The 15,150-nt window shown below is 37.0% G+C and overlaps 1 protein-coding gene across 1 annotated transcript in view; it reads left to right on the top strand.

Annotated features, from left to right (window-relative positions):
- Positions 1 to 14,212, top strand: part of LOC114359625 (uncharacterized) — a 40,000-nt gene extending 25,788 nt beyond the window's left edge. Inside the window, exon 2 of the mRNA XM_028314091.1 lies at positions 14,022 to 14,212. Within this exon, the coding sequence (XP_028169892.1) occupies positions 14,022 to 14,212 (191 nt within the window). The remainder of the gene's footprint in view (positions 1 to 14,021) is intronic.
- Positions 14,213 to 15,150: the final 938 nt, after the last annotated feature.

Genomic DNA, 15,150 nt, shown 5'->3' with positions numbered 1-15,150 from the left:
ATGAACCAGGTAAATTAGTCACAAGCTAAACCTAGCTCCCCTTAGCCTAACAAATTAGTGAAAATGCTAATTCCACCGGTAAAGTTTTCGCCTGGCTCCTACAAAGTAGCTTTAAGCTTTAAAGTTTTCTGTTTACGGTATTATTGTTGAGGGGTTAAAGCCGTTTATGCCCTGATTGCGGGTTTGTAGAAAGCATTCCCTTCAAAGGGACAGGAAAGTTCTCGTGTGCATGATCTACGGATTACCGCCTACTTACCTACTCCATGCTTGTATCTAGCAAATATTCCAACCGTTAATAAAGATATTTCCAACTTCCAACATTATTTCCCATTTAGAAACACAATTGACGGCTCCACCAATTTCAGTAATCTTTTAAATTGCCTTTTATACTTTTTGCAACGCGGCACTCGCTTCCTTGTCATCATTTTGATAGGTTTTTATTGCCCAAAAAAAACGAATCGTTTTGATGTGGTTACTTAGCATTTTTTTAATTGATGGTAAAGCGAGGCCGAAGATCTTGATGGCAAAGTTGTAATTTGTACAATTGATAATAATAGCAGAGATATTAAGTACCTAAATAATTGGTAGTATCAAAATTTATTTCTTTTTTGAAGTGATTAAGGAACAGTTTGGATTTTGGATCATCAAACTTGTTTTTAACATCATAATTTTCATGAAATTCCCATTTCTATATTTGAGTTTTGTAAATCTCATTAAAATCATGAGGTGTTAACTTGATTATATTAATTAAATGTATGTATGTTAATTGTATAAATGAATAAATAAACATCAAGCAACAACCAGCTAGACCTCTAGGGGTATGTTAATGCTGGCAAGTCCATTTTAATTATTGCTTTCACATGATTGCCTGTTATGAATTCATGATTCAGAACGAGTCAGCACGAATATAAATGTTGGTAAATATTGCCTAGACTAGAGTAATAAATTCGTGTGCGGTTGTCCCTTGCGAGACAAGGTGCTCACGAATATAAGCAATTATGTTCAAAATAAGATCATCCATCAAAATATTTTGTAAATTCGTTGAAGGTACGGTCGGCAGACCATCAGACTACATTTAATTGCAAAATTGCACCTTTTATTCTTTAGGTTATCGGTAACAATACCTTAAGTCTTTAGTTTCAATTTGATGATTCTCTAGCTCAAGTTTCTTCTCCTGTCTTGTTTTAGTTTTTTAGTAGCATTATTGTGGTACACGTTTGTAATAGCATAATTATTTTACACATTTGTCTCGCGATGACGTACCAGACGTGGCGGCAATGGCTACGTTTTAATGATCAAGGCTTTCCCAGGCGTTGGAATTTTCATTAAGCTTTTTGTTCGAGTTCCATTCAACCAGAGCCACCAACAATGCACTTGTAACATATACAGTAGCTATACGTATGTTAGCTTTGAAGATGAGGTTCTTTGGTTGTAATTAATTAACAGAGGATAGATTAAATAAAAAGGTCAGTTGCTGAATTACATTCACAACGTTTGGCAAACTAAAGCTTAATAGTGACTCCATTGTGTAGTGCCAAGCCTGTGTTTTGTTGAAAATCAATATTTCAGACAAATTCAGACCAGATTGGGGTCTAAATATCTATAAGCACTAGCTAGGTTTCATTCAGATACATCACTGGTCCGAGTGGTCAGCCTCACGGTATGCTAAGTGATAAATGTACTCCGATTACCGCTCCGCCATAAATTGTTGGCGTAATTTACTCCGCCGGCGCACATGATACTTGTCGATTTCAATTTATTATGTTACATATTTATTCATTACGCCGCCACTTTCATTCCTGATACCAGACTATTTGCAGTGGCTGCTTCAGCCGATTGCTTGTTTGAGTTACAATTTCTCTTTCTGTGTTGCTATTTCATTTGAAATACCTGATATGTACCCCATAATTGCGCTTTTCACACATCCATCACAATAAATTACTCCAGTCTTAGCGAGAAATGTTTAATTACAGTAATCACAAAACTAGTGCGTACTCGGATAGCCAGCCATTTTAAGATGAATTGAAGTCGAACTGTATTAAAATTAAATACCGCGGCGAGAGTTCACAATAGCAGAATTATCGTTGATAAGAATATTGTATTGTAGCTCTTAAAAATAAACGAGCGTTTTTCCATTCTACGCTGCTGCCTTTCTATTTTTATCTACAGCATTCTCCATCACGGCCGCGTGATTTATTTCTTTTTCCAATTTCATATTTCGCCGACGATAACCGGCATTCATGCGGCCATCGAAAGTCATCTTCATAGGAGTGCTCCCACAAATGGCTCTTTGCCTCCGAAATTACATCCCATTTTTTTCCATTCACGATCTATTGTTCGCGCATTGCTAACGGAATGTTTGGTCTTATCACATTGGAAATTATGACCTTCGGTAGCCGCGTCTCGCCTTAATGGGTGAAATTTTTGAAGCACCCTCGTTGTCTATAGTCTATGATCAAGTACAATAAGTGGTTATTTGTGTGATTGCGCTTGCGCGGTGTGCGGCGGAGGCTGATGCGATGCCCCGCTGAGATAGCACAAACCGCAGGCAGCAGTTTCGTTTTTAATTCGAACAAATGCTCTAAAGAGAACACGTGTGAATGTATCCGAGGCTTCGCATTGTTTTGTGCTCTCACCTGCATTCTGACCGATATTCATGACAGTGAATTTATTCGTGGTCATATTCGTTCGCGTGCTGTTACAGATGGAATTACTTTTGAAAGTCCAAATAAATGTGCAAGTTTAAAAATAAATGTACTGAAATTAATTTTTTATTCAGTAAAGTTATGTTAGGTTTTCCCAATGTTTTTGCACATTCACACAAAACACTTCCATTGCGTAATGAAATTGCCATCGTCTAATTGTACAATTCGCGAAATTGTTTGTTTTGCGTGTGAAGCGCGGGAGCGTAAGACCGCCGGGACCTTTGACCTTCGTTCGGAAATTATCACGCCTAATGACGGAATTACAACTTTCTAAACGGTTATTAAGAGTGACCATCGCGTTTTCGGACGGACTACAATGCGGGGCGCTCGTGACGCGCGGTTTTTGCGCTAACTCACTTTCACGATAATATGTCCTTATTAGTGGGTCCGATATTGTTCAGGTTTCGATTTCGTTTGACCGCCGGCGGGAAGATCATCGGCGTTCATGACGACGATGACTATGGCATGGGTGGGTTAGGATTCAGCTTGGTTCGATTCTCACGGTAACAATGATACAAATACAAGATAAGACGGACATCGCTTTTTGGCATCAAGTTCGGACCTGACCGAGACGGAAGAAGTACAACCTGTACAAGTAACTGATCCAGATCTAGATTTATAACCTGTCCAATATCTTTTACGATTTTGTCTGAAAATTCTCTTCTGCAAACGAAACGAACAGAAACTGCAAATACTTATCGTTAAACTTAAATTATATCTTCTTCTGAACTGGACCGATGTGAATTCCATTTCACTTTCATTCTTGGTTTTGAATGATGGCTGTCAGCTCGATCTGACGAGTCAATTTGGTGGTTCGCTTTTTCAAAGTCATTCAAACAATGGGTGTAAAAGTTGAATTAGAAAATATTCTTACTCATGTACCTCTCAATACTAACAAAGTAGGTATGTATTGTTTAACGCAAATGTCGGCAAGCATAAGGTAAGGACTGTGGATCTAGTTCGAGAACGATTGGAAATAAAAAAGCGATGCCATTTGATAAGTCTCAATAGGCCGCATTGAAGTGATTACGATCTGTAAAGACATAAATATTTGTCATTTTGCAATAGGGCAAAGATTGTTGCAATTCAACTCCCAATTAGCGACAAATATTTCGAAATATTCAGAAGCAGCAACTTCTGAATGGAGTTGGAGTAGCTACTTACCGTTCAAAAGAGTGCTTTTCTGAAAAAGTTTAATTTGTCACTTACACTTTGATCTGATAACAATAAAATCAAACCTTTAACTTTAAGATGTATTTAAATAGCTGGACCATAGCTTCAGTGGTTTTATCTGTTGGTTTTGCTCCGGTGGTCAGTTGAGAAATGGCGGGTCCATGATGGCCCGTGGCGTTAGTTTTTCGTGACTTATTTCGAATCTCGTTGGCTCAGCAGCGATTGTGTTAAGCCCAACCTTTTGCATTACCGCCTTTGCGTAACTCTCCGCATATTTGTCCAAGCCGCTTCTGTCGTTGTTTGTAAATATTGATAACCCCCCCCGACTCACCCTGAGCAGGCATACCTTACCGCCTCGGTGGGCCGGGGGGGATAAATGTGAACAATACAATCCAATGTGTGTACCATTAGTTCGTAAGAACAAATAAATATAAGAAAATTTGTGGCTAAGCTGGAGATAAAAAAAAAATATTGATAACCTTACGTTTCATCGGTGAAGTAACGTTTATTTATAAATTCGATCACTATCCGATCATTCGATTTATGAACTTTGATAGTCAATTTAGCAACTTTGTAAAATATATTTTATTTGATGCTTGTTCTTTATTTTGGTGAATGATAAAGGAATTTTCTGGGCAATTTTGAGTCAGCATGTTTCGCTTGAGATTGCGATCAAGAGCAAACCCTTTTAAAAATAACTAAAAAAATCGTACCGTTATATCAACACGATATCACCAAGTATATTTTTATCGGAGGTCTAGAACCGAGATGATCTCAAACGCTGCGGTTTATGCTAAGCGGCTTTCAGCCGGGAGAAAGGCTCGCCCCGGGCGCCCTATATCTGATGGTCGCTCTGTCACTAAAATTAACTTGCGACGCTTCTGTTCTGTCGGAAATTAGTACTATGGCGGCTTCTGATTGCTGGTTTATCAAATTCAATCGAATCTAAAAGCCTTAGAAAACTTATTTGCTTTTGCTATATCTATTTCTTCTACGGCTCTTATTGCCGTTTACAAATAACGTTTTGGTAATTAGTTTTGACAGAATAAGTTCTTTAATTCTCGTAGTTTAATTCTTCTTCTCAGTCGTTTCGCTCTTGGCATAGCGTTCGTGGTCACGTTAAGGCATCCACGTCGTTTGCAGAAGCTCGAGCAAGCGCCATCTCTCCCTGATGGATTAATTTAGGTTTAATTATTTGGATGACTTAAGGAGTATGTTTGAATCGTTTTTTCAGCGTGGATTTCTTTAGCGCCGTCCTAACATAACACTTAAAGATACGAGACGGGTCATTATCTGGCAGCGGTAAGCGTTAATTAGCTGATAAGGCCTGGTTACGATATCGTAAAGTCGATAACGGTCGCGAATAATAAGAAGTGGCGCGATTGCGAGGTGCCGGTGTAGCGGGAATACAGTTTTATGCCTTTCGATCTGCGAATGGTAGATCGGGATCAGCCTGATCGGGATATGACGCTTTACTTGGCTAATTAACTTGAGTTTTTAAGATGATGCGGTCTTTTTATATGTTTTTATGTGTGAATCTGACTTTACAGCTTTATCATCATCATCAGGTAGATTAGTCCCCACGTTAAGTGGGAAAGACTTCCTATCTAATTTAACAGATGAAAAATATGGAGGATTTGGTCTACACTTACTACGCGGCCAAACGGATTTGGAAATACGCGTTAAATAAAAATTAATTAGGCCAACCATCTAGTAAGAAATAGAAAAATTTTGCTATGTAAAGGCATTACACATTGATGTAGTTAAGACAATAGGAAGAGTGGTTACGGTGTCGGATGTACCGGCTGTTACGTCGCCGACTCGAGTGTGGTTTTGGCCCTGCTGCGGCCATTGCGCGGTATAATCTTTTTTAATTGCCGTCCACTGCGGTTAAGTCAACCCATTATTTAACCAGTTACTTGGAAATGATACTGCAGTCAGCTGTTTACTGCTGAATGTAATACTTTGATAGACTTCTACCAGACATGTTTGAAAAGTCCGTTTTGTTCTTCATTTTATCCCGTTCTTTTTGGTGGGCTTATAGCTTGCAATTTTTGTGTGTTATGTAGTGGAACCTCAATCAAGGTTGTCAAATATGCCACTTAATTCTATGTGGGTACCACCAACCGCTCAAGCCATTAGCAAGTTAATCGCAACTATAATAGACACAAAATTAAATGTATTTAGGATTAAGTTTCTACCAGTATTCAGGTACTGAGCAAATCCGTAGGCATGCTCAATTCAAGAGTGCTTCAATCCTTGAGTGGAGTGTTTTTATCAGAGTTCAATTTCAATGCCTTTTTCACATATTCCGTTATATTTGCTTGCCCAGGGTCACCCACTACGGCCTTGGGCTATGTTATCTAAAAAAGCACACTGGTCCTATCTTATCGTGATTCAGGACATGCATTTGGGTCAGATGACGAAATCATGCCCTACTTGCGATGGATTCTTCATAGAGGATTAGATTTTGATTTGCAGGATTAGCGTGGCCTGAATGATGTTCTTAATTGGTATGCTCTTTTAGGTTACATTGTCGGTTTAATTTTTGGTATCATCAACCAATACAATTAGTCATTCAAATGATATTTCGGTGCCATTTGAATATAAATATACAACCATAGATGAAGATGAGATTTTTTTATGTGACAGGAGGCAAACGAGCAAACGGATCACCTGTGTACCTACCATGAGTTTACGTTAGGTGTGCTCGCTAGCGAGTACGTCAAAAATCTCTATGAAGATTTTGTTTCTTGAAAGTAGCCACTAGGGGCGCTGCACAATATGTCATACAATTAATGTCATTTTTTTACGCAGTCGCTAGCGAGCACACCTAACGTAAACTCATGGTAAGCGCACTGATGGTAAGTGATTACCATTTAGAATGATAGAGACTATCGTTTTTGGGATAAATTACTGGGAGCTTTCTATCAAGGCACAAGTTATTTATTTTGGAGCTTTCCAAATATGATAGTAAATACAAATATTTGAATTAAAAGAAACTTCAAACAAGAATAACGGGCAACAATTCAAACATGCTTAGTTCTGCGTCTGCGCCTAGGCTTCGTCACGTGACCACAAACAATGCCGTGTTTATTCGCCAAGTTTGTTTTTGCAAACGGCCGCGTACGTCTAGACAAGTTGACAACTTTTTATTGTTAGAAAGTCTGCGAATTCGTAAGTCTATATTTTTCGAAAAACACAGCTCTAAGGACAGACAATAAACAGAGTTAATTCCTATGTCTTTTGTTTTTTGTTTTGCTTACACTCCATCGGGTGATATGGAGCTGACTGTATTCAACCAATGTCAAGTGTTGTAGCATTTCTATTTTCCCATTTGATTCCTACCTAAAATATTTGACAGCGTTTTTAAGATTAGTATAAGACTACCACTATCAAAGATTGCACAGTAAACACAAGCAATGCTACAGATCTGACAGCTTAATTGTCATTAAACGCCATAAATCAAAAATTACCGTTAATCTTTCATCACCCGTAATGGTTATTTAATTAAATTGAACAAAAGCCGGTGTTGCAACTCGGTCGCATGTAAACAAACAGTGGATTCGAGCTGATACCTTATCTCCAAGGTGATTCGAATGCACTGAGACAGCTGCTGCTGATAAGGCGCTAGACAATTGGGCGAGATGCGGTAATTTGGGATTTTTTAACTGGAACACGTAATTATTTGGTTCTACTTTTCAACTCTATAATTATCGGATCTTTGCTCTATTATGACACTGATTGCTGTACCTATCTTATCTGTGACACAGCATCGTCATCTGCTAAGTAATTTGAGGTATCTGGTAAAATACAAAATTTTGCTAAGAATATCTTTACATTTGATTACGAAATCGTAATCCAGTACATGACTGATTGTGTGAATTATAACAAAGTGATGTCATTGGTGATGATTACATTATATCACAAAATTGCACAAACACAAATTAATTTAAATAAATTAATTAAGCCCATTTATTTACAAGGAACTGGATTAGAAAAGTCTTCTTCACAGTTCATTTATGAAAACCTTTTATATGTTCGCAAAAATATAGAGCAATTTACTAGAAATAGTGATTTACACAAGTTCAATACAAGAAACAAAAATAAACTTGCCGTTCCAAATTTCAGACTGCATAAGATTGGTAATTCATTTATGGGGAAATGTATTAAACTTTTCAATAAATTACCACAAACTGTTGTAGAATTGCCCATTCATAAATTTAAAGCACATATCAAAAGCACCTTAATGAAAAAGGGCTACTGTAAAGTTGATGATTATATAAAAGATAAAAATGTTTGGAATGTTCAACTACCTAGCTCGCATCAATACTTATGACTATAATTTGTATATTTTAAAGACTGTAAACCCTTGAAAAGGAGGCTGACAATAGTCACTGAGTTTCTTGCGCTGCTTCTTCTCAGCACTGGCCCATTTATTGTCCCGAAGCAGTGGTAGGGTTAATATTGGGACGTGTAAAAGAGCTTTTTAAAAGCCTATTTGCAAAATTAAATGAGTTTTATGAGTTTTTTATGAGAGTCAACGTTTGACCAAACAGAGGCAAATTACAGTTAGCAGTGATAACAAATTTATAACCATTGATCGTTAAAGATAGCAATCGCTATTGCTATTGAATTCAATTTAATGAAATTGCGAATAACATTACGAAATTGGCCGCCCACACGATCAATCTTTTGCGTGGTACACACGCGTAGGCTGAAAAAACCGACATTGGATAGACAAACAATTCCGCGTATCGGACATACGGTTGATAAAACAATTGAAAGCCGATATGGATTTGGTAAGGCTGGAGCTACACGGCAGGATATAATAGCTATGTCAAGCGGAGAAGCAACGAGACGTGCTAGTGATTCACCGGCGTATCTTCAAGTTAATGCATAAACAGTTGCACTAAAATTTTTAGCATCACACCAGGCCTACCTTAGTGTAGGTCTAGCTTTATATTCTGGCATTGCAAATCTGCATAAACACGCTTATGTCATCAAAAGCCTAGCTGACTCTGAAAGTGGAAAGATCATGGCTACTTACCTACACATTTGTACATAACAACAATTTAAACTTTGGAATTTGGATTGTTGTGAGTCAGTCAACTTTAGTCCACCGTTTAACTGACTGACGTAAAGCGAGCGTTCATAATTTTAAAAATAAATTGAAATGTACCTTTTTTGCTCTCATCATCATAAGGAGTGTGGAATGTAGATTGTCTTAGAAAATTGTCTGCATCGTTAATATCCCAAAAAAGTAACCTTAACATTATAGTTCACATCACGTTTTTGTAAAGAGCCGGATTAACTTTTTTCGTTACATCCATTATCCTGCGGTTGAAGTAATGTCGTAGCTTTTAACTTTTTTTCTTACTTAATTTTGTTTTACTTAACATTAGTTGTTTTGATTGAAAGGCGTTTCGCTGAGAATATTTTATAAATATAAGCGGGACAAGTGACGAAGCTATTACAAAAACTTGATAAAAACAAACTGTAGTCATTCATCTGGAATTTACACCAAACTGAGTTCAACTTTACAGGAATTTCAGGAGATTGTTTACAACGTTATTATCTCTATATCTTTAGGTTCCCAAGGTTTTTCAGGATGATTTGCTGTTTTACCACAAATTGTTACACAGTCACGAATATAGGTAACCGAATAGAAGGTTCTTAGTGATTAGAAAAAATACATGGCAAGAAACTTTGAAGCTTTCTGGCCAAGACTCATAACCTCAAAATGGGGAACTAGCTGTTCTAAACTTTTAAATTTCCTCGTAAATTATTTAAATGCACTTCGCGTCCTATTATTTATTTTTGGACTTTCCAAGATTCAGTCTCTATGTAATTTCTTCACAGCCTTCTTAAGGTTTCAGTCGATTAAGAAGACACATAGCTGTGTCCTTCGGAGGTCTCGCGGTTGATCACAAATTGATTAGGGCCATTACGTGGACGTGCCTCCGAGCGCGCACGTGATGCGATACAGCTTTTTGTCGCCGCATGCCGCCCTCTCATTTGTCGCTACAGCTAGCCAGATAAATAATATTTAAGACTTTTCTTATTGAGGCACCTAGACTGCTTTTAGTGGTGAACATTAGTCTTCTTTCGTGGCAGTATTCCAAGGCTAAACTCATAGATTTCACAAAATTCAGGCAGATAGAGGTCTTCCTGACTGCCTAAAGTCCTGATGTTCTATTCCATCACAGTTAGTCACGCACGTTACGTTACTTTGCACCCTATTTCTTTATCTAAATAGATAAATTCAGATGCTATTGATCAGAATCATTATCAATATTGCTATGTAATTGCTATGGCCAGAAGTTTAAGATTTATTCAAATTTAACTCTAGTAACGACACTATCAATGTTGACGTACTTAATATAAAAGAAAAACAGTCGTCAACGAATACCAAATGAGTCCGAACATAAATCTTATCGTGTAAAATGTTGCTTGTTTTTTATTACATCATTAAAGCCTTACAGCCTTGAACTTGGTATCTTTAATCAGCGTGTTGAGGTAGCTTAACATTAGTTACCGGGGCGAGAGTCCTCAACTTTGCCCTTTAGCTCTACCGCGAAAATATACCGCTCGTAGAGTATTTATTAACTGTTTCTCTTGCATTCTGCACAGAATATTCACTGGGAACATGATTAATAATGGCTTTATTTAATTTTATATGGTTTAATAAACATTACATCGTTGTCGTTATTAAGGTTTAATTTTGTGTTAACAGGACTTAAGGTATTTGATTGTGATGTACTCATAACAGTGACATTAATTTATTAGATACGAAAATACTTGAAAATACTCATATCTACAACAATTTCTTTATATTTTTCGAGTTTAATGCTGTGTCCACTGAATGGGAATCTTTTTGTACTATAATTAACTTTTTAAAAAAATAAAACCGACTTCAAATGCGTGAACACAAAAAAAAACTAAAAATTAAAAATATTGCGTATAAAAAAGTTCATCCCCAATTTTCCACCCTTGGGGGTGAAATATTTTCTTCAAATTCGCATGAAACCACCCTTTTGATAATACCTATTCAACAAAAAAATAATCGTTCAAATTGATTTATAATCGGCGGAGATATTGCGTATAAAAAAATTCATCCCCAATTTTCCACCCTTGGGGGTTGTTTTTTCTATTATTAAATTTAAATGGGACCACCCTTGAGGTATTACCTATACGCCGAAAAAAGATTTGTTTCAAATCGGTTCATAATTGGCGGAGTTATCGCGTAACAAACATAGAAAAAAAAAACATACGGGTCGAATTGAGAACCTCCTCCTTTTTTTTGAAGTCGGTTGAAAAGCGTTGTGTAAGATGATTCTCATTAGTCGTTTGGCTACTCATAATCTTAAATACTCGAAACATACATAAAAAGGAACGAAGTTGTTGTTTTAATATTCATAGGAAGGTAGTGAACTATAAATTAGCAAGATAACAGAATCCGCATTTTGCAAAGCGCTATAAAGCATGCTTGCCTAATTTTTTGTTACAATCAAGGAAATCAGATTGTGGAACGGGCCCCATTCGAAGAAGATTCTTTGGAGGCCCGGCAAGAATTTACAACTTTTATTGTCCGGTGCAGAAGTATCTGTTTGTTTGAATTTGTGTCTTGTTATGTGGCCACAGAGCTTGTGGGTTTTCCTCGGGTCGGTTAGGTGGAAAAGTGTAATGTATGTTATAATGTTATGCCGAGATGGGTTTGTCACGCGCGGCCGGGGGTGAACGCACTGTGCAAATGTGGCGCTGTCAAAGCAAATCTCGCCATTCGCCTACCTACATCTTTATCTTTTTGGAGTAGGTAATACTTCAGTTGTTTTCACAAGGATCAGAAGAAGTGGGACGGTTCGCAGATTCTGCCGATATCGTAACATTGCGAGTGAAATAGGACTCTTCATTAAGATTTTCTCATCAATTTTGATTTATATTCTCAACTACTTTATTGAATGCTGTTTTAGTATGTTATTTGTATCTAATAGACTCATTAGTACAAGTAATATTCATAAACAATATCGCTTTGTATCTTTATTACTTATCGGAAGCTATATTTGTACTGATGGACGTACATATTCTACATTCATGAACTGCGTGATAGCTGTGGTGATAGCTTGAGCCTTCACGTATTTTTAGAATGATAGTAAAATGAATGACTCAAGTGACATACATAATATTATTATTTACTCGTATTGTGAGTATTTGTGTACCCTTTACCTAAAAATATTAAGCTTTGCAATTCGAGGTCAGGTCACTAATATTAATAAATTAATATACCTACATGAGGATTTATTTGTCACTTTCTCTTGGTGTTGAAGTAAACGTTTACACATAGACCATGATAATGATTTAACGAACAATGATGAGATCGACTCTACTGTCAAATACAATAAATAAATAAGCTGCTAGGATTAAAATACAATTAACGAATATTGTTACAGATTGATTTGAACTGTTAAAATGAAATGGTGAGGAGAAACGAACGAAATTAGTGTCAAATTTTTGCAATGCTATTGACCATACGTTTAAATTAACTAAAATGCATACGCGTGACTGCGTCCAATAAAAATATGAGGTCAATCGCCATACATAGTATTTAGCGTGGAAAATTGCAAAAATCCAAGTAGATGAGCGATGATTAGTAATAGGCAATTTTATTTTATGGCTTATAAAATTACATGTAGCGCTCCTCTGGTTAACTGATGGCAAATATATATATACCTCAGCATTAGCATGATTTACGGCAGGATATTTATTACCCTTGTAATTAGTCGTTAATAAGTAATAAGTGAGGCTATTTTCGTTAACACTATTATGTTTGTTCAATAATGTTAATGTATGTAGTTACAAGCTAATAGGAGGTAGGTACTAACAGAATGACAAGATTTTTATTTGGGTTTGTCTTTAATTGAATGATCAAACGAACTTACCAAGTGAAGTTCGATCTAAATTATCCTGTTTTCGCCGAAGAGATTTATTTTACCATGTAGTACCCCTGTACGACAACCCAATCCGCACACAATATTCAGCGTAGTAGTATTAAAAAACAAAAGAGCGGGCAACCCCACCCCTACCACGCTGTGGGCTCGGTGTCCGAGCGGTCTCATTATATTTAGAGAAGAGATGACATTGACGTTTACCTCCAGGGAAGAAGATATAGAAATCTTCGGGTTGGGAGGGACCTTAAATCTCTTCGGCGAAAACAGGATAATTTAGATCGAACTTCACTTGGTAAGTTCGTTTGATCATTCAATTGTTGGGTCTAATTCTCGTCACTACACTGCACAACTTAAAATAATTACGTTTTTTGTCGGTAAAAACGTCCTGGTGACGTCACTTAAGCATTTTTCTTATACTGCGTGCGGTCGTTGCGCGTGCGCACAAAGGAATGAGACCGCTCGGACACCGAGCCCACAGCGTGGTAGGGGTGGGGTTGCCCGCTCTTTTGTTTTTTAATACTACTACGCTGAATATTGTGTGCGGATTGGGTTGTCGTACAGGGGTACTACATGGTAAAATAAATCTCGGAGGCGAAAGCAGGATAATTAAATACATAAATGCATTAAAAAAAAATATGTGTAGCATCTGAAGAATCGGTGTGATTTTGTAGATCGATCAGTTAGTCTAACGCCCGTATTCACAAACGATGCTTGCTTAAGTAAAGCAGCAAATCGAACGCACAGCGTTGAATAAAGCTCTGTGATTGGTTCGTATGTCACCTTGTGCCTTCACGCGCTCTGTGAGACCTCATAGTAATGTTTGTGAATACGGGCGTAAGATTTTTCCTGCTTAAACTTAAGCAGGTACTGTAGCGTGCTTAGCGGGGTGTATCTCCCAGTAACTGTTAATCCAATTTCGCTTTTTCCTTGTATGTGGAGGAGCCTATTGTCATGTCACATTTGACTCAGCACATAGGCAAGCGTGAAATTGCACGGGGTCGTTGCCCCCGCTAAGGCGACATCTTCAGATCTGGTTGGGAACTAGACTGTGGCATTGTGTGCATTCGGCTCTTTAGATGCAGTTAGCCCATCCGACCACTCTGTGACTGGTTTAACTGTAATTGATTCCTTTTGCTAGATTAACTGTAACGTAGATTGAGTTTAACTGAGATATAATGTTGTTTTATTGTTTCAGATGATAGCAGCAGAGAAGAAGTAACTTCGGAGCAACAGGTACGTAATGCAAACTTCTTCGTTTTTGATGCTGGTGTTCAAGATGTCAATGTGAAAAAGAAGAATAAGATAAAGACTAAAAATATCGGTTTCGGAAACGTGATCCTACAGAATGCGAAATGTATTTTATTGGACATTGAACTCGACGCATAAAAATACATTTTGAGAGTCAATAAAAATGTTTTATTGTAAGTTACTAGGTAGGTAGGTAATACTTTTTATCTGGCGACCGATAAACTTATGAAAAGTGGAAATGTCTTTAAAAAAAAACTAGAAGTTCTCGCATAATATTAGATAGTTGATATTACATCATAAAGATTTATCGATTACAAACAACAAAGTTGCTCACTTCAGATTGCAGTGTTTACCTTCGTAATTGGGTACTCCAATTAGTGAAGTGAAACTGAAGAACAGGTCGATGAAAAAACCTTTAATTAATTAATGGAAGAGACCATTAATGAGATATAATCTGCGATATTACAAGTATTAATTTAGTTTTTATACGATTAACCCTACATTAAGTAGGTACGGTCAAGTTCATGGCACCTTGGCCTTAGACGATGATAAAAATAGCTACTATTTAATTTATTAATTACGTATTCAGTACAATTTCCATAAATAGGTGAGGGGATGGTGGCGATATCGTATGAATAAACTAAAGTTTATATCATTAATATGGATGATGATCTGCATATTAATTATCTAGTGTAAAAATATGAAATAATCGTAATGAATGAAACCGTAATGCGTAACGTAGCACATTCACAAACAGACGATACATTTTGTAGAGTCTCCGTAACATGCTGTGAAATGCGTAACAGTACTTTGGTTTGCTGGGTCTTCCATAAAAGGTATATCCCATCAAAAACAATACTTGTCAAAAAAACCAAGTCTCGCAACTCAGTTGCGAGACTTGGTTTTTTTGACAAGTATTGTTTTTGATGGGATCTCATTTCTTTTTGTATTTTGTACACAGCAGTTATGTATCTAGAAAACTGGACCTAAATTGAAAAATTTTACTCGACTTGGCGGTTGCACTACCGTGCCCCCAAATATTTTAGTTTTTCCTTGATTCATACACCAAACACTAC

Source organism: Ostrinia furnacalis, unplaced genomic scaffold (assembly GCF_004193835.3).
Source record: "Ostrinia furnacalis isolate ACB-3 unplaced genomic scaffold, ASM419383v2 OfSCF4519, whole genome shotgun sequence".
In the NCBI taxonomy this organism is placed as follows: Eukaryota; Metazoa; Arthropoda; class Insecta; order Lepidoptera; family Crambidae; genus Ostrinia; species Ostrinia furnacalis.
Note: the sequence above shows the minus strand (reverse complement) of the source record. Positions and strands in the feature narration are given on the sequence as shown.